At 42.5% G+C, this 24,843-nt stretch overlaps 1 protein-coding gene across 2 annotated transcripts in view; it reads right to left on the bottom strand.

Moving 5' to 3' along the window:
- The window catches only part of FAM168A (family with sequence similarity 168 member A), a 171,841-nt gene that overhangs the window by 30,021 nt on the left and 116,977 nt on the right, over positions 1-24,843 (bottom strand). For both annotated transcript variants that reach the window (XM_080687140.1, XM_080687141.1), the window contains exon 2: positions 20,130-20,217. In XM_080687140.1, the coding sequence (XP_080543266.1) occupies positions 20,130-20,199 (70 nt within the window). In that variant the 5' untranslated portion in view covers positions 20,200-20,217. The remainder of the gene's footprint in view (positions 1-20,129; positions 20,218-24,843) is intronic.

The raw sequence follows: 24,843 nt of genomic DNA, 5'->3' as shown, positions 1-24,843 counted from the left end.
GTGCCTAGCACAGATAAAGTAGAGAATAGGTACTCAATAAAGAGATTACCAGGGAGGCTGTATTCTGGAGCTATGAGAGGTTCAAAACAAAAGAAATAAATCCGACAGGGTCTCTGGCCTTGAGAGGTCACTAACTAATGAGGGAGAAAGATAAGCAGTCAGAATGCACTGTGCCAGGCACTTCTTTATCTGACTTAATCTTTACCCTAACTCTGTAAAATACTTAGTTCCACTTTAGAGATGAGGGTATTGAAGCTTAGGCTTATCTTACACAACTAGCAGAGTGGACACAGAACCCAGGCCCGATGAGTGAGAGATCAAGACCATTCCTACCAACTTGCCCACCTCTCCTCAAAACATGTTTCCTCAGCATAAGTCTCTGGATTTGGCTGCCGTTTTCTTTGCTAAGATTCTTTTATTTCAGCTTCGAAACCTAGGAAAATAGGAAATTACTCTAGAGAATCAATCTGGTCAAAGATGGTTCAGTTAAAAAAAAAAAAAAGCTATTGTATTCCCACTATCTTAATATAGGTTATGCTCGTGTTACTGAAAAGCATCACACAAGCACTGAATTACAAAGTTAGATGAAGTATTAGAGGTGACTGAGTCCAATTTGCCACTCAGTACAGAAATACCCTTTGTAATGGCCCACACAGCTGGCCACATGGCCTCTGCCAGCACACCCTTCCAATGGCAGTATGCCCAAGCCTCTTCAGGCAGTCAAAGCTCTTGCTGGAGAGCTCTGGAGTTTAAGAAATTCTTCAGTATAAGCTAAAAACCCACCTTATAAGGAATCTAACCCTGAACACCTTTGCAACCACTGGTCCTAGATCTACCCTCACAGAACACATCTATCTCCCTCTGCTCCAGGACAACCCTCCAGAAATATGGAGATATCAGTTATTCCTCCTGAATTTTCTCTTACACAAATTTAACAGACCCAATTCCTTCAACTGATCCCCGTTCTGACTGCCCACCTTTGGCCAGACTTCCCTTAAAACAATGCCATTTTCTCGTGCCCTGTTCATTCTTCTACTGATGTGTTTTCCCCGATTTTTTAAAAATTGAACTGACATAAAACTCTGGTGATAGGTGATCAGTGAAGGCCTAATGTGACTTAATCCAGATTTCATCATTACCCATCAGCATAGTCTGCATCTTCTGTGCCAAGCATGGTGCTAGGTTCTTTACATAGAATCTTATGGTCTAATGGAGGGAATAATACAAGTTATTTATATTATTGTATAAGCAACATATATAATACATCATCAAATAATGTTTGGGTGTTAGTGGGATGCTGAGGAAGGAGTGAAGAACAGGTCTGGGAGAGTTTGAAATGAAGGGCTTCTCAGAAGAACAAACATTTTAGTTGGCCTTAAAATGAGTGGCAGGAGTTTGTCAGAGGTTTATGAGGGTGGGGACAAAGAACTATATATTTGTTTCATGCATGAAGACATGAAAATGTATGCCATATTAGGGAAATGGCAAATAGTTCAGTATGTTGGAGTTTACAACATGATGGGGGGGGGTAGGAAATGAAGATAAATGGATACACTGGGGACATATTGTGAAGAGGTCTGAATTCCAGGCTAAGGGATAGAAATTGTCAATAAATAACAGGAATCTATTGGAGGATTTTAAACTGGGGAGTTTACAAACACTACTCCAGCGGCCATATAAAAAGGGATCCAGAGTGGGTGAGACCAGAGAAAGAGGGACCAGATAGGAAGTTACTTCAGTAGACCAAAGGCAAATCTAAAACAGTAACAAATGAAAAGGAGAGAGGGAACTACAAAGATGTTTAGGAGACAGAGCCTATAACAATACATCCTGACAGCAAAATCTCATTTTTATTGCCGTGAGCTGAAAGGCTATGGAAATGTTCTAACTGCAGGGCTTGTAGGCTTTTTTCTTCTTTTCTTTAATAGGCAGAAGGAAAGGAACTAAATTAAATGGACTCTTGAATCTGTTCGTTCCAGAAAAAAAGCCTGAATCTGAATTCCTCCTACTAGCTGGGGGGCATGGCTGCTAAGAGTGCCCTGTGGAGAATACAGGTCAGCCAGGGTGGCAATGGTTCTGTAGCACTGGTCTTACCTGCCCACCAGGCCAGAACCTAAGGTAGCCCAGCCACCCAGCCTCCCACTAGTGAATCCCAGGGGACTGTAAGGGTGTAAATGAAGCCTTGTTCTTAGGGCAAGGCAACTCCCCAAGGTAACAAAAAAGGGGGAAATATCCAGTAATCAATTATGCTCCAGGATGTGTTGCATCTTCAGGGAGAATTTACCCATCCAGATAAAAGACCAGCAAATCTGTGGGTCATTCATCCTGGCTGAGCCCTAAAAGAGGAAGGCTGCTAAAACCAGAGTAATCTTAAACTTGATATGTCTTTAGTGTAAAAGCAATATATATCATTACCAAAAACGAAAAGAATTTATTATTAGTAAAAGCTAATAATAAAATTGCTCCTAGGTAAGTACATACGGCCAAGTGTGTGCTATTCCTCAGGGGGCAAATTCTTTTACAAATCTAAAAATATCCCCAAAGTTCCCTATCTGCCAGTATGGGAGAAATTTTAATGGAAAGCAGATGGCCTATTCTGTTTCAATCACCACTCCAGGAGTATGCTGCTGCTGCTTTTCCTCCCCCATCACCCCACCCACCCCATCTATAAGGCAGATAGATACTCAGTACTTTACAGATTGTTTGGTCAATGACTTCTGCCCTCCTGCATTTTTCTTCTAAAAAGAGATAAAAGAGTAAGATGAAATTCTCCAAATTGATGATTTGGTCCGTGAAGCCCTTTCCCTTCCAGGTCAATCCACTCTTTTATTCTGTTTAAAGCAGTGGTTCTCAACCTTTCTAATGCCGCAACCCTTTAATAGAGTTCCTCATGTTGTGGTGACCCCCAACCATAAAATTATTTTCGTTGCTACTTCGTAACTGTAATTTTGCTACTGTTAATGAATCGCAATGTAAATATCTGTGTTTTCCGATGGTCTTAGGCTCTACAGCAGCGACCCACAGGTTGAGAACCGCTAGCGGGGTCGCCTAAGACCATCGGAAAACACAGATATTTACATTGCGATTCATTAACAGTAGCAAAATTACAGTTACGAAGTAGCAACGAAAATAATTTTATGGTTGGGGGTCACCACAACATGAGGAACTGTATTAAAGGGTCGGGGCATTAGAAAGGTTGAGAACCACTGGTTTAAAGAGATCTGGTAAAGGGAAGAATCCTGCTCAGATTCAACAAAACATATTGGGATACTTGGTTTTCTGTGTAACAAAACAAAACAAAAAAGAAAACGTAGATCCTCACCTCACATTTCTCCAATTCTAGAAAGACCAAAGACCTAAATATTTTTTAAAACACACAAAACTTTAAAACTATTAGAAAAAAATAGAAGAATATCTGTTTGATTTTTGGGATTAGAAAGTATTTCTTAGATGAGACCAAAAGGAAAAACCACAGGATGTTAATTAATTTAACTCATGAAAATTTAAATCTGTATGACAAGATGCTATAACCAAAGTTAAAAAAAAAGTTCAGAGAAAAGAGATTTGTAACACGTTTAGCAAAGGACGAATATCCAGAATACAGAATTCATATTCATCAATAATAAGGAAATGAAAATAAGCCAATAGCATGTAATCATGCAATTCACAGAATTAATTCAAATGACTAGGGAGAAGGAGAAAAGGAAAAGATGTTCGACCACATTAGTAATCAGCAAAATGAAAGTAAAAGAAATGAAATATAATTTCATACCAATCAGACTGAGCAATTTTTTAAAATATATTTTATTGAGGAAGGGAGAGGGAGAGAGAGAGCCAGAAACATCGATGAGAGAGAAACATCCATCAGCCGCCTCCTGCACACCCCTCACCGGGGACGCGCCCGCAACCAAGACACATGCCCCCGACCAGAATTGAACCCAGGACCCTTCAGTCCGCAGGCCGACACTCCATCCACCGAGCCAAACTGCCAGGGCTGACTGAGCAATTTTAAAATTTGACAATATCAAGTGTTGGGAAGGATCTGAAACAATGGGAATTAGTTAAAGCATTTTGAAGGGCAATTTTGCAATACCAAATAAAGACATACAACCTTGCAGTACTGTTTCTAAGTATATATGCTTGGAAAATTGGAATTTGAGTTGGGCCTTATAGATGGGCAGGATTCTGTCAAAAATTACTTTCTGTCATGCAAAGATAAAAGGATTGGCATTCCCAAATAAAAATCTATAATAATAAAAGGGTAATATGCTAATTAGACTGGACATTTTCCGGATATCATTCCAGACGAAGTCAGGGTGGAGGGAAGCCAGCCCAGGTCCCGGGTGCCTGTGGGCGGCCTGAGGGAAGCCAGCCAGGGTCCCCTGGTGCCTACGGGCGGCCAGAGGAGGGAAGCCCAGATCCCAGGTGCCTACCGGCAGCCGGAGGAGGGAAGCCTGGGTTCTGGGTGCCGGAGGCAAGCTGGTGCCGGCAGCCTGGGGAAGGAAGGCCTACTCTTGCACAAATTTTCGTGCATCAGGCCTCTAGTAACAGTATAAGCAAGTCACAGACAGAAAAACCATTTGAGGAATGACCAGGCTGTTTTCCAAAGTGGCTATACCAGCAGTATTTGAGAGTTTCAATTTCTCCATATCCTTGCCAACACTTGTATCTGATCTTTTTTAAAAAAGATTTTTTTATTGGTTTTTATAGAGAGAGGAAGGGAAAGGGAGAGAAACACCAATGTGAGAACGATACAACCATCAGCTTCCTCCTGCATGGCCCCAACGGGATTGAACTGGAAACCTCTCAGTACATGCAACCAATTGAGCCACACAGGCCAGGGCAGTAACTGACCTTTTGATGATAGCTATCCTAAGGGTGTAAAGTGGTATCTCACTGTGGTTTTGATTACATTTCCCTGATGACTATGATTTGTTATGCTGAACACCTTTTTATGTGTTTATTAGCCTTTTACATATCTTCTTTGGAAAACTGTCTATTCAGATTCCTCTTAGTAGGGTTATTTGTCTTTTTATTATTGGGTTATAAAGTTCTTGATATATTCTAGATACAAGTTCTTTATCAGACAGGTGATGTGCAAATATTTTATCCCATCCTGTGGGTTGTCTTTTTGCTTTCTTGATAGTGTCTCTTGATGCACAAAAGTTTTAAATTTTGATGAAGTCCAGTTTTATCTATTGTTTTCTTTGGTTGCTTGCACTATTAGTGTCATGACCTTGCCAAATCTAAGGTCACTGAAGACTTACTTCCAAGCTTTCTTTGAAGAGTTTTTATAGCTTTAACTCTTATATGTAGTCTCTGATCCATTTTGAATTAAATTTTGCATATGATGTGAAGTAAGGGCCCTATTTTATTCCTTCATTTGTGGATATCCAATTGTCCCAGCACCATTTGTTGAAAAGACTATTCTTTCCCCCATTGAATTATTTTTAGTATCCTTATTAAAAATCATCTACTGTAAATGCAAGGGTTTATTTCTGGATACTCAATTCTATTCCATTAGTCCACATGTCTATCCCTATGCCAGAACCACACTGCCTTGATTACTGTAGCTTTCTAATACATTTTGAAATTGGGAAGTTCTCCAAGTTTGTTCTTTATCAAAATTGTTTGGGCTAGTATGGGTTCTTTAAGTTTCCATGTGAATTTCAGAAAAAGCTTGTCAAAATCTGCAAACAATTCTGCTGAGATATTGATAGGGATTGTGTTGAATCTGTGGATCAAATCTTTCAATCCATGAAGATGGGATGGTTTTCCAATTATTTAGATCTTTAATTTCTTTCAACAATGTTTTAGCTTTCAGAGTATATGTTTTATACTTGTTTTGTTAAATGTATTCCTTTGATACTTTGATAAGTATTATATTCATTTGATACTGTAAATGAAATTTTCTTAATTTCATTTTTAATATTACAACTATATGGAAATACAACTGATTTCTGTTTTGTATATTGATACAAATTAATTTGTGTATAAACACAATTGCTTTTTGTTTTGTATTCTGAACTTATTTATTAGTTCTAATATTTTTGTGTGTGGCTTCCTCAGAATTTTCTATATGAAAGATCATGTCATCTGCAAATACAGATAGTTTTACTTCTTCCTTTCCAATTTGGATGACTTTATCTCATTTTCTTGCCCAAATGCCCAGGTTAGAACCTCCAGTCCAGTGTTCAATAGAAGTGGTCAGACTTGCCTTGCCTTGTTCCCAATGTTTAGGGGAAAAGTATTCATACTTTTTCTATTAAGTGTGATAATAGCCATGGGTTTCTCATTAATGTCCTTTTTCAGGCTAAGGAAGCTCCCTTCTATCTGTAGTTTGTTTGGTTTTGTTGGTTTCTTTGTTTAAATCATGAAAGGGTACTGGAGTTTGTCAAATGATTTTTCTGTACTGAAACGATTATGCGGGTTTTCTCCTTTCCTCTTTTACTATTGCATTAACTGATTTTCCTATTCTAAATGGATCTTGCACTCCTGGGATAAATCCCACTTGGTCATAGTGTATAATATAACCCTTTCTATAAGTTTCTAGTATTTGTATTCATTTGTTGAGGATTTTTGCATTTACGTTCAAATGGGATACTGGTCTGCAGTTTTCTTTTCTTGTGATGTTTTCATATCAGGGCAACATTAGCCTTACAGAGTGATTTAGAAAGTGTTCCCCCCTCTTCTATTTCTTAGAAGAATTTGTGGGAGACTAGTATTAATTCTTTTTTTTTTTTTTAAATAAATCTTTATTCAGATTATTACAATTATTTCTCCTTTTTCCCCCCATAGTTCCCCTCCAGCCATTTCCCACCCCACCTTCTGCCCTTACCTACCCCCCACTGTCCTCATCCATAGGTGTATGATTTTTGTCCAGTCTCTTTATGAACCCCCCCATACCCCTTTCCCCCTGAGAATTATCAGTCCACTCCCTTTCTATGCCCCTGATTCTATTGTATTCACCAGATTATTCTGTTCCTCAGGTTTTTAATTCACTTGATTTTTAGGTTCACTTGTTGATAGATATGTATTTGTTGTTCATAATTTTTATCTTTCCTTTTTTCTTCTTCCTCTTCTTTAAGAATACCTTTCAGCATTTCATATAATACTGGTTTGGTGGTGATGAACTCCTTTAGCTTTTTCTTGTCTGTGAAACTCTTTATCTGCCCTTCAATTCTGAATGATAGCTTTGCTGGGTAGAGTAATCTTGGTTGTAGGTTCTTGCTATTCATCACATTGAAAATTTCTTGCCACTCCCGTCTGGCCTGCATAGTTTCCGTTGAAAAGTCAGCTGACAGTCGTATGGGTGCTCCCCTGTAGGTAACTAACTGTTTTTCTCTTGCTGCTTTTAATATTCTCTCTTTGTCTTTTGCTCTTGGCATTTTAATTATGATGTGTCTTGGTGTAGTCCTCTTTGGATTCCTTTTGTTTGGGGTTCTGTGGGCTTCCTGGACTTGTAAGTCTATTTCTTTCACCAGGTGGGGGAAGTTTTCGGTCATTATTTCTTCAAATAGGTTTTCAGTATTTTGCTCTCTCTCTTCTTCTGGCACCCCCATAATTCTGATGTTGGTACGCTTGAAGTTGTCCCAGAGTCTTCTTACATTATCTTCAACTTTTTGGATTTTTTTTTTTGCTTTTTGCTTTTTCGGTTGAGTGTTTTTTGCTTCTTTGTATTTCAATTCTTTGACTTGATTTTTGTGTTCCTCTTGTCTGTTTTTGGGTCTCTGTATAATATTTTTTATTTCAGTCAGTGTATGTTTAATTTCTAGTTGGTCCTTTTTCATCTCTTCGAGGGTCTCGTTATATTTATCGGCCTTTTCTAGGATATTCTTAAAAAGCCTTATAACCGTGGTTTTGAATTCTATATCCAGTCGTTTGTTTTCCTCCATTTCTTTCGTTTGTGATCTGATTCTTAGACGCCGCATTTTCACTGCTTCCCTGAGTTGGTAGATTTGTGTGCTAGGTTTCCAATTTGGCCCAGTGGGTCTGCCTCCCCAGTTAACCTGAGGTGGACACTCTTGGTGCACCCCTTTGTGGACTGTGTGTACAGCCTTGTTGTAATTAAGTCTTTATTGTTGTTGGTATCACTGGGAAGAATTGACCTCCAGGCCAGTTGGCTGTAAGGATCAGCTGTGTCTATGCTGGGAGAAGTCCGGTGCTGGAGACAGCCTTATAGGATTAGACTTGCCAAATTGCAATAGCCTCTGTGCTCAGCTTGGATGGGGTGGAGTCTCAGTCTTGGCTTCCCATCAGCCTTGCCCTTGCTAGCACGTGTGTGCCTTCAGTCCTCTGCCTTCCCGGCTCCCGATTCTCCGCCCGAGAGTCCAGACTCCCCCCACAAGAGCGTGGGTCTCCGGGGGCTCGCCTGGAACTGGGGTTCACTGCAGTCAGAACTGGGGCTCACTTCAGTCAGAACTGGTGTTCAGTGCCGTCAGGAGCCTCTGACTCCCTTCTGCTAGGGAAAGCCTGTGGCAGCCTCCGCAGCCTTTGTGCACACTGGCGCGAGCGGACTTTCAGTCTTCCGCCTTCCCCGGCTCCCGAGTCTCCGCCCGAGAGTCCAGACTCCCCCCACAAGAGCGTGGGTCTCCAGGGGCTCGCCTGGAACTGGGGTTCACTGCAGTCAGAACTGGGGCTCACTTCAGTCAGAACTGGGGTTTTGTGCCGTCAGGAGCCTCTCACTCCCTTCCGCTAGGGAAAGCCTGTGGCAGCCTCCCGCAGCCTTTGTGCGCACTGGCGCGAGCGGACTTTCAGTCTTCCGCCTTCCCCGGCTCCCGAGTCTCCGCCCGAGAGTCCAGACTCCCCCCACAAGAGCGTGGGTCCCCAGGGGCTCGCCCGGAATAGGTGTTCAGTGCAGTCAGAACTGGGGTTCAATGCGGTCGGGGGCTCCCTTCCCCCTTCCGCCAGAGAAAGCCAGCCAGGCACTCCGCCGCCCTTCCTCTCTGCGCGCACAAAGACCCTTTGCCGTACCTCCAATTATCTGTGAGCTTTTCTCCTTCCTTCTAGTTGTAGAATTTTCACTCAGTCAGCTTTCCTGCGGTTCTGGATGGTGTCCGTTCTGTCTTTTAGTTGTAGTTTTGAAATTGTTGTGCGAGGCAGCAGTTTAGGTGTTTACCTATGCCGCCATCTTGGTTTCTCTCCCTAGTATTAATTCTTAATTAAATGTTTCTTATAACTTACCAATAAAGCTGGGCTTTTCTTTGTGGGAAGTTTTTGTTTTTTTATTTTTTATTACTAATTCTATTTGTTTTATGTCTATTCATAGGTCAGTGTTGGTAGGTTGTATCTTTCTAATAATTTGTCCATTTCACTTAGGAATCTAATTTGTTGTCATACAATTGGTAATCCCTTATAATCCTTTATTATTTCTGTAAAGTCAGTAGTAATGTCTCTGGTATCATTCCTGAGTTCAGTAATTTCAGTCTTCTTTCTTTTGTTCTTGATCAGTCTGGATAAAAGTTTGTCAACTTTGTTGATCTTTTCAAAGAACCAACCTTTGGTTTATTGATTCTCTATTGTTTTTCTGTTTTTTAATTTGATTTCTGCTTTAATCTTTATTGCATTCCATTTACTTGCTTTAGGTTTAGTTTGCTCTGTTTTTCTCACTGCGTTATGGTAAAAGGTTAAGTTAAATCATTCTTTTTTAAAATGTAGGTATTTATAGCTATAAATTTTCTTCTAAGTACTACTTTAGCTACATCCCATAAGTTTTGGTATGTTAGGTTTCATTCATCTCCAAACATTTTGTAATTTCCCTTGTAATGTCTTCTTTGACCCATTGGTTATTTAGTAATGTGTAATTTATTTTTCACATAACTGAGTTTCTCAAATGTCTTTCTGTTATTGATTTCTAACTTCATTTTATGTTTTTATTGATATTAGAGAGAGAGGAAGGGAAAAGGAGAAGGAGGAGGAGGAGGAGAGAGAGAGAGAGAGAGAGAGAGAGAGAGAGAGAGAGAGAGGAGGGAGAGAGAAGAGAGACAGAGATGGATGTGAGAAACATTGATAAGTTGCCTTCCATACACACCCTGACCAGGAATCGAACTTGCAACCTGTATGTGCGCTCTGACCAGGAATCAAACCCATGACCTTTCAGTGTACAGGGCAACATTCCAACCAACTGAGCCACAATGGCCAAGGCTAAATGCGTCTTTTTTTATGCTCAAGTTGTTAGCACTCACTTTTACACGTATTTTATCGTGAAGCCTGCATCCTTACAGCCTTTCTTTCCTAGTTGTGGGCTGAAAGGCAAGAAATCAAACCTTTTTAGAATGTATGTTAAATGTTAATACCTGAGTAAACTAAGTATACAAGTGGTGCTCAATTCAATTAAAAATTCACTTAGTGAGACCTAATTGGTTTGGCTCAGTGGATAGAGCGTTGACCTGCGGACTGAAAGGTCCCAGGTTCGATTCCGGTCAAGGGCATGTACCTTGGTTGCGGGCACATCCCCAGTGGGGAGTGTGCAGGAAGCAGCTGAATAGATGTTTCTCTCTCATCGATGTTTCTGACTCTCTATCCCTCTCCCTCTCCCTTCCTCTCTGTAAAAAATCAATAAAATATATTTTTTAAAAAATTCACTTAATGAATACTCAATGTGTTCTAGGTGCTACAATAAATGCAAAATGAAAGGACATAATCCCTATCCTCTACGAATTCACTATCTAATGGGAGAGACCAGCAAGTACAAAAGTAATTCTGGTATTAGGCCTCCTGGGTAAAGGCTATCACAGAAGGAGATACAAAGTGTTGTAGGACAGTGGTCGGCAAACTCATTAGTCAACAGAGCGGCAAACCGCGGCTCACAAGCCGCATGTGGCTCACGAGCTGCGGTTTGCCGACCACTGTTGTGGGAGAACAGGAAAATGAATTTTAGCATTTACTGTACTCTAGTTTCCTGTCCCTCCAACCTGGTCTGGCTTCTGAAATGCAAGTTAACTATAAGAGAGACCTTAAGTAGAGAGTTATTTATGCTCAGGCATGTACCTTTCCCTATTTTTATAATTCAAACAAGTAACACTGTTGTGGACATTGAGAGCAAGTGTCAAACTAAGACAAACTGTAACATGTTACAGAAACACCACAAGTTTTATTTATGGGCAGATCTACATTCAAATCTGAGGTCTTCTACTTATTAACTCTGTAATTTTGGGCAAATCACTTCAAATGTCTCAGTTCTGATGTTTTTAAAAATAGACACGGTCTGCCCTGGTCAGTGTGACTCAATCAGTTGGCCCATCATCCCATTCACCAAAAGGTTGCGGGTTTGATTCCCAGGTAGGGAACCTACCTAGGTTGTGGGTTCGATCCCTAGTTGGGGCCCTTACAGGAGGCAACCAATCGATGATTCTCTCAATCTCCCTAAATTCAATAAAAAAACACATCCTAAGGTGAGGAAAAAAAAAAAAAAAGAGTCATTAATCTATTGCTCGGTAAAGATTTTCTGAGTCCCTACTCTATGTCAGAATCAGTGCCTCTTTTTATTTTTCTTATCTGTACATGGCTGGCTAGGAGGGTAAGAAGGGCAGTACTGAACTTGCTTTGTAGGTACCCATCTAAACATTCCTATCAAGAGTCATGAGGAGTTTCCTGTTCTGGCCCTTCTGTAGTAGTGATCCTAGACCGGTAAGAACAGGGGCTCTGAAGGCAGGCAAATGTGGATTCAGAAGTCAGCTGTACCACTTACCAGACATGAAATCTTAAGCAAGTCTCTTTATCTGAGCCTCAAGAATACAGGAATATCCTATACTGTAGGCTAAAAATTTAAAGAAATAGCATGCAAAATACATAGCATAAGTATTTGACACAGAGTGCTATTTCAATAAATGTTAGTCCCCGACGACTTCTACCCCTTTCATTAAAAGTTCCCTTTTGAAAATGGCCGTGTTTGCCCATGGATTTTAAGGCATTTAATGAAAAGTTTCTAGAGCTTCAATCATGTCCCTTACCTTCTTCCCTTTCCTCTCCCTAACAGGGCATGGTTCCAGGTGATTAGGCCTATTGCCATTTGGCCAATCACAAGCTGGTGAGCATGGCTTTTTGTGGAAATACTAAATCAGTCACTGTACTTTGAATACAGGTAATTTGTGTACTGTTGTGTGTATATTTATGTACTGCTGATGTGTATTTATAATCCTTTGTGCATTTTAAAACATTCTGGTCCCTTTTAAAAATTTGTAAATAAAAGTGTCCCCAAGCTTTTGCATTTTTATTTCTCATTCACCTTCGGTGTATTATTTTTGCTTTGTGCTACTGGTTAACAGTGGAAGTTAAAGTAACCCAAATATCTACCAATAGGGCATTATCTGAAACAAATCCAATTTTAAGTAAGAAAACTGAGGCTCTGAGAGATTAATTTACTTACAATTATATAAGTGACAGTTAAGATGGAAGTCAGATTTATCTGATAAAGAAGAATAAATGTAGGGGAATGGTAGACTCTATTTCTATAAGTTATTTTATTTTTTACTCTTAACACTAAGGAGGCATCAGTAGATCTTTCTTTGTACAGTACAAATTATGCTGTACATTCTGTTGGATTGAATTACAAGGTGCACTGAATTATGGTTAACTCATTGCCTCATCATAACAGCTGAGTAATTAGATCAATCTAATTTTCTGAATTTTATTGCTTGTTTTATTATGGCCTATAATCAGTTGAAATTACAATGGGAAGTTCAAGAATCTTACACAAAGGCAACATGAAGAGGAAAGAATATCTCCTAACTCTGAGTAGCTGGATGATCCCAGACAAATTACTTAACTACTCAGCACCCCAGTTTCCAAATCTGTAAAATGGGAATAGCATTACCTTGCCCTGTAATTACCAAGGTGTATTTAGTTCAGAAATCCCAGCACTAGGAAAAAGGGGGATTCCCCAAGGGTTATAAGAAAACAAACATGCTGGCTTCAGTGCTCACAAGAGCTCAGTGAAAGGTAAGACCATGCAGCTTGCCTCTTAAGCCAGAGGAAGCCCGGGATAAATCCAGATTCCTCCTCCTCCCTCACTCCTCAAACCCAATGTCAAGTCCGAACTCACTCCTATTCCACAAATATTCAATATCCGTTGTATGCCAGACACTGTTCTCTCTAAAAATGTCTCAAGCATGTCCTCTCCATCCCAAATACCACCCCTAGTTCAGGTCTCTTGACTGAACTATTTTAAGAGCCTCCTAACTTACCCTCTAACCGCCATTTTCTCTCTCACCAATATATCTTCCTCACATAACCAGAGAAATCTTTCAAAAATGCCAATCTATCCATCACGCCTAAAATTCTCTGGTGGTCAAGGATAAAGTTCCAAACTAAGATAACAGTTGTTGCCAAGAATAAAAGTTCCAAATTTTTCAGTATGCCTTCCAAGTCTGGCCACTATCCATGTAGATGTCCTATTTCCTTTCTTGCCAATCCTGGCCTGGCACATTACACTTAACCAACACCAAATGCACAGCTGTTCTAGCATACCCCATTTCAATGCTCTGTTTCCATGTCACTGTTCAGGCTGTCCTCAATTATCCAATTGTCATTTCTTTGCCTTTCACTTCATTTCCTTATCCTCCCTTGACCTTTCTCTCTCCAGGCTAGATCAGGGGTCCCTCTTAGCTGGCTTTTCTTATAATTCTTATCAAAGTATATTTCCATTTTTTTCAAATATTCATGCCCCAATTTGATGTATCTAATATCAGTCCAGTGATGACCCTCGAGTTGTGGTGTTCTTTGTTCTTACATGCCTCATATAGGGGCTAATCACCAAGTCTGTGGCTGATGCCATGTGTCTGACCAAGACAGACTCACCAGTTAACTACCATTTCTCTGCTGACTCCAACTCCCAGTGCAGAAAAAGGAGCATAGAGTTTAGATTCAGATCTAAGCTCTAATCCCAGTTTTGCCATTTCAAAATCTGTGAATTCAGGCAAGTTATTACTTCCATGGACTGAACTTCAGCTTCCTCTTACGTAAAATGGAATAATAGTTACTTTGCAGAGTTGAGATGATAATAATCATATATAATAAAAAGGTAATATGCAAATAGACCACACAGCAGAACGACTGGTTGCTATGATGCACATTGACCGCCAGGGGGCAGACGCTCAATGCAGGAGCTGGTGGTCATGTGCTCCCACAGGGGGAGGGCCTCTCAGCCAGAAGCCGGGCGAGCACAGCTGCGGTGGCGGGAGCCTCTCCTGCCTCCGCGGCAGCACTAAGGATGTCCGACTGATGGCTTAGATGGGGAACAGGCCTAAGCCATCAGTCAGACATCCCCCAAGGGCTCCCGGGCTGCAAGAGGGCACAGGCTGGGCTGAGGGACCCCTCCCCCGCCAGTGCACGAATTTCATGCACCAGGTCTCTAGTACAGTAATAAAAACAATATTGTTACTTATGTAATGAGTATTATGCTGAGCACTTTACATGAATCTTATTTAATCCTCTCACCTCCTTCATGAGGTAGGCTCTACTATTATCTTTATTTTATAGATGAGGAAAACAACTAGAGAAGCTAATTAACTTACCCAAGCCATTGTGATAGACCATGGGCTGGCTAACCCCACACTCATTCCCAACCCACTCTACCCTTTGACTACTATGTTGGAAAAACAAAATACTTTTTCAGCCTTCCTAGCACTTAGGAGTAGCCAGGTGGCCGAGTTCTGACCAATGACATGTACACAGAAGTCTCCTGAGGGAATTTTAGGAAAGACTTACCTTCCTAGTAAAAGAACAAGCATTACTGATGTTCCCCTCCAACGCTTTTTCCTACCCTGATCAGACATGATGCCTACAGCTATAGCAGCATCTCACATCAAGAGAGAAAAGTCAGGAGTCAGGGGACACTGGTCTTGAAATCACTGACCCAATAAATAAATGCCACCTGACATTGAGCTCTAGACTTCTTTTTATGTGAGAAAAATATACCCCTTATTTGCTTAAATTACCATTAGTCAAGTCTTCAAATAGTATCTTTAGGCACTTTATAAGTGATATAGAGTAATCAAATGGAGCTAAAATTCAAAACTAGGCAGTCTCACCCATTAAGTTATATGAGAAACACTTACTACTAGATCTGGTAGTGAACAGGTACTCAAATGATGAAAATAATTACAATAATATAAATTACTCAACCTTCCTCTTTGAGGCTCCAAGCTCATAGGCAAACTCAGGACTATCAGCATCCTAAATCACAACAGAGCTGCATCTTTTAAATACTGCACCCAGCTCTCTTCTCTGCATTTCTGAAGTCAGTTCTCCCAGTTTAGAGTTAACACTAAGGAGAGATGAGGGAAGGAAGGTCTGGAGTCAGGTCTTGGCTGTTCACCCCTACCTATCTCATGGGACCACGAAGATTCCAGGCCCCCCCCGGCCATGGAGACATAATATGACAGTTCAAGGAACTCAGCAAAAACTTACACTCATGACAGCCTTGTGGTGCAGTGAAGGCCCAACATTCTCTCTGACAGCCAGAGACTCTTGGAGGTAACAAGAAGTGTGGTTTTGTAGCTTAAACAAGACCAAGGATTATTGATTTGTCTGCCTCTTTTCTGCTGAGAGCAGTAATAGCAAAATTTTGATTTAGACACTTAAATTCAAGTACCTCCCCTACCAGCTGAGCAATTTTCAAGTAATCATACTTTTGAACTCACCCAACATGATTCCTTTAAAGCCAATTTTAGGGGCCTATTATTTAGTTTTCCTAAGATGTGCAAGGAAGAAAATAGGATTGTTGGCCATCTTCTTGAAATTGTAGCTTCTCTTCTTGTGTCCAGGGTTTAGAGCTGTCTACTTACAGATCTCTGAATCTATCTGAGAAAGGGTCTGTCACTCCTATCATAGCTGACACATGTGTCATACCAAATACATGGCTTCTGTTTCTAAAGCTGTTTGGAACTCAAAAGGTATTTTCCATAGGAATTATGACATTCAGGAAGGCAAGATTCCCAGACAAGCACAGAATTGGGAGAGAAGAGAAAGCCTATTATTGAACACTAAGTGATAGATAGGAACATCAGAATCATCTGGGGAGCTTGTGAAAACACAGATTGCTGAGAACAACCTCCAGAGTTTCTGATTCAGTAGGTCTCAGGCAGGGACCAAGGACAGCATTTCTAACAAATTCCTAGGCCTGGGACTACACTTAGAAGCCACTGACTGCTATAAGGTATAAATCAGTCACTGAGACTTTGGAAACTCACAACTAGCCACCTTCAGATGTTGGAAAAGACTCTCCAACTCTAAGAAGAGAGTCACAATACCATGATATTCATCTTGCTTACAGCCCTTTAACAACAAACAAATAAAACCAAACAACCCTCTCTGACACTCCCTGCCCCTCCTCCCCTAAAAGCCAGTAGTGACGGGTTTCTTCGTGCTTCTCTTTAAGGACCCGATTTCAAATATTTCAGGACACGGGGCAATGCCTTGGGTCTTCAGAAGAGAAATTCTCCTAGGAGCTCCAGGCAACACACCCTGGAAGAAAGGACAAGCCTAAAGTGGAGGTTCACCAATCTCCCTAAGTGTGCACAGACCACTTTAGCTGCTACTAAGAAAAAAATATTTAAAAGAATGATTCTCAAGCTTTGTCCAAAAGACAACTGTGCTCATGACAGTAATGATCAGGGGTAAATGGGTATAAGGATGGAGAATAGAGAGGGGATGAGAATGTATACGGGGGGATGAGTAGAGAAACAAACAAACAAACAAAAAAAACAACCAGATAATTCTGAGATACCCATAATGGCAGCTTAGGAGCTGTCAATGGGATCCAGGTGAACTGAGACACTAATTCCTTAAGCTCTCAGGGTATCTGGGAAGGAAGTGAGGCACAGGAGCTCCTGGGGGAAGCCTTGTCTGTTTACCCAGAGTTCTCTACAAATATCATTATTTTCTGTGTGGAAGCACTGGCTTTCAGCTAACCATGGATCACGGCTTTAGAGAACAAAAGCGTTTATTCTAAACTCTGAGGTTACTTTGCCAGAGATTTATGGACTTCAGTATTAGGGGCCTAATCATTTATTCATTCAGCCACTGAGACTTTCACTGAGAGCTTACTTTGTGTTAGGCACTGAGGATACAGTGAGTGCCTGCAAGAGCAATGAGTGTTACAGAAATATAAACAATTATAAGGCAGCAAATAATATAAACCAAATGTAACTTAGTGGTAAGAGCATGAAACATCCAAATTTAGACTTGATTCTGGCTCCTCTGCTTTCTGGCTCTGTGACAGGAACAAGTCTTTCCATTTTTCTTGATTTGTGTCCACATATATTAACACTTGGTAATAAGGATTAAGTAAAATAATGATGACATAGTTCTCAAACTGGCACAGGAACCCATAAGAATACTAAACAATACAGGTACATGAAAGCACTGAAATAAATATGCTGCACTTTTTTGGGATGTTAATAATAGAATTTTGAAGATAAGACATAAGTTTCAAATAAATTTTAACCTTGTGAGGAGAAACCAAGATGGTGGCATAGGTAAACACCTAAACTGCTGCCTCGTACAACAATTTCAAAACTACAACTGAAAGACAAAATGGACATCATCCAGAACCACAGGAAGGCTGGCTGAGTGGAAATTCTATAACTAGACGGAAAGAGAAAAGCACACTGAGACTCAGAGGAGCTGCAGGAGGCAGGGGTACTGAGGCACGCACGCGGAGAGGACTGGCAACTGAGTGCGCGGCTGGCTTTCTCAAGCGAGAGGGAGACAAAAGCTCCCGACTACGCTGAACTCCAGTTTCAGGCGAGACTCTGGGGACCCAGACTCATACGGGGTAAAACTGGACTGTCAGGAAAGAGAAAAGCACACTGACACTTACAGGAGCTGTGGAAGGCAGAGGTACTGAGGAGCGCACACGAAGAGAGCGGGCAACTGAGTACGCGGCTGGCTTTCTCAAGTGGGAGGGAAACAAAAGCTCCCGACTGCGCTGAACTCCAGTTCCGGGAGAGACTCTGGAGACCCAGACTCATTCAGGGAGAAACTGGACTATGTGGCAGTGGGCAGAACTCGAGGGCGGCTTTCTCTCCGAGGTGCTTGCAGTGATTACCACGGACACTGAGACACAGGGGCCTATTAGGACAGGGCTGACAGGAAACCAATGCTGTCTGCTCCGCCCTGAGACTCCGCCCCATTCAAGCTGAGCACAGAGGATTTTGCACGTCTTCTCCCATAAGGGTGTCTCCAGCACAGAAGTTCTCCCATCGTAGACACAGCTGATCCTCACAGCCAATTGGCCTGGAGGTCAATTCCTCCCAGTGATACCAACAACAATCAAGGCTTAATTACAATAAGAATGTGCACACAGCTCACAAAGGGGTGCACCAAGAGTGTCCACCTCAGGTAACTGGGGAGGCTGAGCCACTGGGCCCTATAGGACACCTACCACACAAAGCCACTCTATCAACTCAGAGAAGCAGGCAAAATGCGGAGACAAAGAAACAGATCACAAGTGAAAGAAATGAAGGAAAGCAAACGACTGGATATAGAGTTCAAAACCACGGTTATAAGGTTTTTCAAGAATTTCCTAGAAAAGGCCGATAAATTTAGCGAGACCCTCGAGGATATGAAAAAGGACCAACTAGAAATTAAGCATACACTGACTGAAATAAAAAATATTATACAGAGACCTAACAGCAGACTAGAGGATCGCAAGAATCAAGTTAAAGATTTGGAATACAAAGAAGCAAAAAACACTCAGCCAGAAAAGCAAAAAGAAAAAAGAATCCAAAAATATGAAGATAGTGTAAGGAGCCTCTGGGACAACTTCAAGTGTACCAACATCCGAATTATGGGGGTGCCAGAAGAAGCGAGAGAGCAAGATACTGAAAACATATTTGAAGAAATAATGACTGAAAACTTCCCCCACCTGGTGAAAGAAATAGACTTACAAGTCCAGGAAGCGCACAGAACCCCAAACAAAAGGAATCCAAAGAGGACCACACCAAGACACATCATAATTAAAATGCCAAGAGCAAAAGACAAAGAGAGAATATTAAAAGCAGCAAGAGAAAAACAGTTAGTTACCTACAAGGGAGCACCCATACGATTGTCAGCTGATTTCTCAACAGAAACTATGCAGGCCAGATGGGAGTGGCAAGGAATATTCAAAGTGATGAATAGCAAGAACCTACAACCAAGATTACTCTACCCAGCAAAGCTATCATTCAGAATTGAAGGGCAGATAAAGAGCTTCACAGATAAGAAAAAGCTAAAGGAGTTCATCACCACCAAACCAGTATTATGTAAAATGCTGAAAGGTATTCTTTAAGAAGAGGAAGAAGAAGAAAAGGTAAAGATAAAAATTATGAACAACAAATACATATCTATCAACAAGTGAATCTAAAAATCAAGTGAATAAAAAAATCTGATGAACAGAATAAACTGGTGAATATAATAGAATCAGGGGCATAGAAAGGGAGTGGACTGACAATTCTCAGGGGGAAAGGGGTGTGGGGGTGCGGGGAGAGACTGGTCAAAAATCGTACACCTACAGATGAGGACAGTGGAGGGGAGGTAAGGGCAGAGGGTGGGGTGGGAACCGGGTGGAGGGGAGCTATGGGGGGAGAAAGGAGAAACAGTTGTAATAATCTGAATAATAAAGATTTATTAAATTAAAAAAAATTAAAGTGCCCAGTCTTAACCAGGTGACTCAACTGGTTAGAGCATTGTCCCATAAACCAAAAGGTTGCAAGTTCGATTCCTGATCAGGGCACACATACCTAGGTTGCAGGTTCGATCCCCAGTTGGGACACATAATTGAGGCAACTGACTTAGTTTCTCTCTCACATAGATGTTTCTCTTTCTTTCTCTAAAAATCCATAAAAACATATCCTCAGGAGAAGAGTAAAAAAAAAAAAAGAAAGATTAAAGTGCCTAGCACAGGCCCAGGCCCACAGTAGGTACTCAATAAATGAATGTTACCTCCCTTCCTTTCCCTTAGCTGACAATTCAGTGAGCCTTAGTCTCAATAATATGATTTCCATGTCCACTGGACCCCAGTCATGTTTCCCTTCTACAAGTTTGCAAGCTTTACCAAACCTTCTAGAGGCAAAAGTCATTCAGCAATTTATTTGGCAATGCCCTTAACCATCATTTCTCAAAATGAGAGCCATTTTCACACCACTCACCTGTGTAAGCCATGTTCTTAGGATTGCCATAAGGAGCCCCAGGCTGCACGGGGCTATACACAGGGTTCATTGTGGAAGACTGAGGATCCTACAGAAAAACAAAGAAAATAGCATTGATTATTAATTGTTCATTCTCCCTGACATCAGTTTCCTCCCTATAATCTTCAGTTTATAGTAGAAACAGGATGAAAACAAAAAGCCATTTGTTAGTATTTGGCCCTATGCTAGACACTTTTCCCAATATACAGATGAAGATATTGGGAAACAGATAAAACCTGTCTAATGTCAACCCAGGCCATTGTCTCTCAGTTAGTACTAGTCCCACTATCCCAGATGATTCTGTCACTAGCATGCTACCCCTCTCTTGCTGTCAACATCCCGATGTAAAATCAATTAATTTAGCCTCTCCGAGGTCCATTTTGATTCTAAACACGCTAGTCCAGGAGCTGGGAAAGGATACACTTCTATTCCCTAGGCGCAGTGGTCGGCAAACTCATTAGTCAACAGAACCAAATATCAACAGTACAACGATTGAAATTTCTTTTGAGAGCCAAACTTTTTAAACTTAAACTTCTTCTAACGCCACTTCTTCAAAACAGACTTGCCCAGGCCGTGGTATTTTGTGGAAGAGCCACACTCAAGGGGCCAAAGAGCCGCATGTGGCTCGCGAGCCGCAGTTTGCCGACCATGGCCCTAGGGGAGCCCGAGTGTCTGATGAAGAGCACACAGACTTCTAGAAGGAAGAGTAGCAAGTGTCTCATCCACCCTTAGCATCTGCAGAGGACAAGATACTAGTTACTAACAGCTTTGGGAAAAAAAAAAAAGGAAATGTATCACCACTGATCATTTTAATGCAAACAAGGAAACACAGCCAAGACCTCTTTCAACATTTATTCAAGGGAAAGAAATAAACTTGGAAATTTGTGTGTAATAAGTACCACCTGCACAAGTGCCCTGTTAATTATCTTAATGAAGCACATTCTCCATTCTGATTAACGGAAAATCTGCTATTAAGCTCTATTAGCCAGCCAATTTGTCCCACCTTGTTTAGGGAACCATCTCTGAAACACAGGCCAACACATGCTTGAAAACGTACATATTATTTACACTTCATAAAAATGATACAATTCCCTCCTAACTAGGCTCACATGATGGGCAGTTTTTTTTAGGTCATTAACTTTTCCAGTACCACCTCAAGATAGGAAACAGTCAAATGTTGAAAACAAGCAGTCAACAGCTGGCTTGATAACAATTGCTCTACGATTAATTAGTTTGTCTGGGTTCTGTAATGAGAAGTGGAGAAAAGATGGGTTCTCAAGGAGAGGAAGCCGAGGAGGTCAAACAGGCAAAGAGGAAAATGCCACTGGCTAATTTCTGAGGATGGAACTTCCTGAAATGTACCCAATGTGCAGACCTGGCAACCCCTTCTCCCCCTCAGGGCATCAGACATTATACTACCACAAGTTGACAAACTGAAACTAAAACAATTTGAGGATGAACGTTAGGAGATACATATTTCAGCACAACTTAAGGAAAAAAAATATTTTTAAATCCAGAGTTATCCTAGAATACAGCCAAGTAACTCTCTCTAAATAAAAGCACTTTCTTGACAGGGTACTGAGAGAATTAAGAGAGGTCACAGATGTTAAAATAACATTGCAAAACTGTAAAGTTACATGCAGATGTAACTGATGATGGCAATGATGTAGCAACACAGAAGAACACCAGTACACTTCCAATGCCTTGGATCTCTCCTCTATCCAACCAGTTCTCTGCTAAATAAGCCAGGACAAGAAAGACTGTTAATATGCTAAGCAGCACAACTGGCCCTGTAAACTTCTGAGCACTCTCCTACTGAGAAGGCTCTATTTTGCTGATTGAACAAAGTATGAAATTGCTTTTTATATCTGAAGAAACTCATCAGCTTTGAAACTGGTCTCCTGCTGCTCCAAAATAAGGGCCACAGTCTCAGAAGGAGATCATGCCTAGGCAGCACTCCACAACAGCATCGATTCCAATCCCAGCTAATGACTGACAGAAGTGAAGTCTGCCAGGGGCTCAAAATTTGGAATAATGTGACAGCCACTTTGGAGGAGCTGCATGCAAACAGACAAGGTTCCTGGCTTTCAAGGGAAGGTCAGCCTTTTACAACAGAATCCACACACTGTTAATGGTTTATGGGCCAGTTAAAAATGAATAGGAAGATCACAAGCTCTGTGATCAGGCAGATTTAGGTTCAAATCCTGAACTGCCACATATCAAATGTGGGACCACAGGCAACCCTTTCTAAGCCTTAGTTTCCTCTAGCCTCAAAATGGAAAAACAAATAACATATACTTTGTAGAGTTGTTGGAAGTTATTTTTTAAGATAGGTTCCTTTACATATAGTAAAACTTACCCATTTTAGGTATACAGTTCTATAAGCCTTGAAAAATGTATACAGTTGTAAAAACGCCACTACAATCCTATATAATAAAGGCTAATATGCAAATAGACCGAATGGCGGAACAACCGAACAACCAACCAACCAATTACCATGACGTGCACCAACCACCATGGGGCGTGCATGGAACATGGCAGGCATCGGCAGCAGAGAGCAGAATATGGCAGGCGTCAGCTGAAGCGGGATGGTGGAGCAGGTGAGCGGGGGCACCAAACCAAGGCAGGGCACTGGTTGCTGTCATCGGAGTGAGCTTCTGGTGGTTACTGAAAATTCTTTGCTCCCATGCTCCACCATCCCACCCGGTGCTCACACCTGCTGCCAGCACCAGAGCTGCCGCTCGCACCCACTGTCAGAGCCTGGAGCCGGCCCCGATTGCTCAGCGCCATCAGCAGGTGCGAGTGGTGGCTGCTGGTCCCAATCGTCCCTGAGGGCTTTTCCACCTCCCCCTACTCCTGAGGGGTGGAAGATCACAAGCTCTGTGATCAGGGCTGGTAGCTGCCTCTCGCACCCGCTGCTGGTGATGGCCCCGCTCACACCCACTGCCGGCACCGGAGCCGCCTCTCGCACCCACTGCCAGCGCTGGCCCCACTCACACCTGCAGCCGGCACTGGAGCTGCCACTCGCGCCCGCTGCCGGCATCTGGCACCGGTCCTGATCACTCAGTAGTGCCATCAGCGGGTATGAGTGGCAGCTGCTGGCCCCGATTGCCCCTGAGGGCTTTTCCACCTCCCTCTACTCCTGAGGGGTGATCGGGGCAGCAGTCGCCGCTTGCACCTGCTAATCGCTCCACACTATCAGCGGTGTGAGTGGGGCTGGCGCTGTCAGTTCATGGGTGTGGCAGTGGTGGGAGCGGGAGCTGCCGGCAGACAGGGGCCCGGGGGCCACTAGCAGGAGGAGCTGGAGGGGGCGCAGAAGATGGGCCAAGACCTGCCCCTGTGCCCACCACAGCCTCGTGGCCCATAGTCCCTTTCAAGGTGTACGAATTCGTGCACTGGGCCCCTAGTCTATAATAATAAAAGCATAATATGCTAATTAGATGGGACTTCAGGACAACCTTCCGGATGAAGCCGGGGCTCCGAGGGCCAAGGCAGCCACTGCGGTTGTGAGGGCTGAGCCATTTGCATGAATTTCGTGTATCAGGCCTCTAGTTAAGATATAAAGTACTGAGGATCCAAGATGGCGGCGTAGGTAAACACCTAAACTGCTGCCTCGCACAACAATTTCAAAACTACAACTAAAAGACAAAACGTCTATCCCCCAGAACCACGGGAAAGCTGGCTGAGTGGAAGTTCTACAACTAGAAGGAAAGAGCAAACAGCATTGAGAGGTGCACAAGCGCTGAAAAGCTGAGGTACGGAGGCGCGCGAATCGGGCTGGCAGCGGGCAATTGGGAGCACTGCTTTTTTCAACCCGAAGGGAGACAAGCTCCCAATTACTCCAAACTCCAGTTTCTGGGGAGACGCGGGGGACCCAAACTCCTACGGGGAGAAGCTGGACTGTGCCGTGGGGTCGGAAAGTGAGGGTGGCTTGCTTGCAGGGCTGCGCGCAGGAATAATTGTTTACTGTGCTGGGGCACGGGACGCGGGGACGCGGTCGGAGACGCAGAGCCAGCTAACTGGCAGCCATCGCTGTTTGCCACGCCTTAGCCTAGTCATGCCCTGAGACCCTGCCCCGCACAATCTACAAACCCACCCAAGCTCCAAGCAGCGGCTTTAGCATATGAATGACCTGCCCTATTGCAGCTTAACCTAGCAAACTTGCAGCCCAGGACAGACAGCTCCAAAACCTCCAAACCCCAAGCAAAGAGGAGAAAACTGTAGTTCTCGCTGTAGCGCCTGCTGGGTGGCCTCAGACAAGTAGCTGACCTGCACCCCATTGGAGATCCAGAAGCCAGTGTACCTAGTGGTCAGTGTGAGACACCAGATTTCAACTCCTCACATCCATAAGTGATACATTCAAGAGGCAGACTCAGTGAGCACCAAAGCCCCACCGAAACAAGTCCTGCACCATAAGCGTGTCTCCTGCGCAGCAGTTCTTCCATTATAGACACAGCAGGTCCTCACAGCCAATTGGCCTGGAGGTCACTTCCTCCCAGTGTACCAACAGCAATCAAGACTTAACTACACCAAGACTTTGCACTCAGCCGACAAAGGGGTGTACCCAAGGCGTCCACCTCAGGTGATTGGGGAGGCTGAGCTACTGGCCCCTATAGGTCACCTACCACACAAAGGCACTCCATCAACACAGGGAAGCAGCAAAATGCGGAGACAA

Source organism: Plecotus auritus (genome assembly GCF_963455305.1).
Source record: "Plecotus auritus genome assembly, chromosome: 9".
Taxonomy (NCBI): domain Eukaryota; kingdom Metazoa; phylum Chordata; class Mammalia; order Chiroptera; family Vespertilionidae; genus Plecotus; species Plecotus auritus.
Note: the sequence above shows the minus strand (reverse complement) of the source record. Positions and strands in the feature narration are given on the sequence as shown.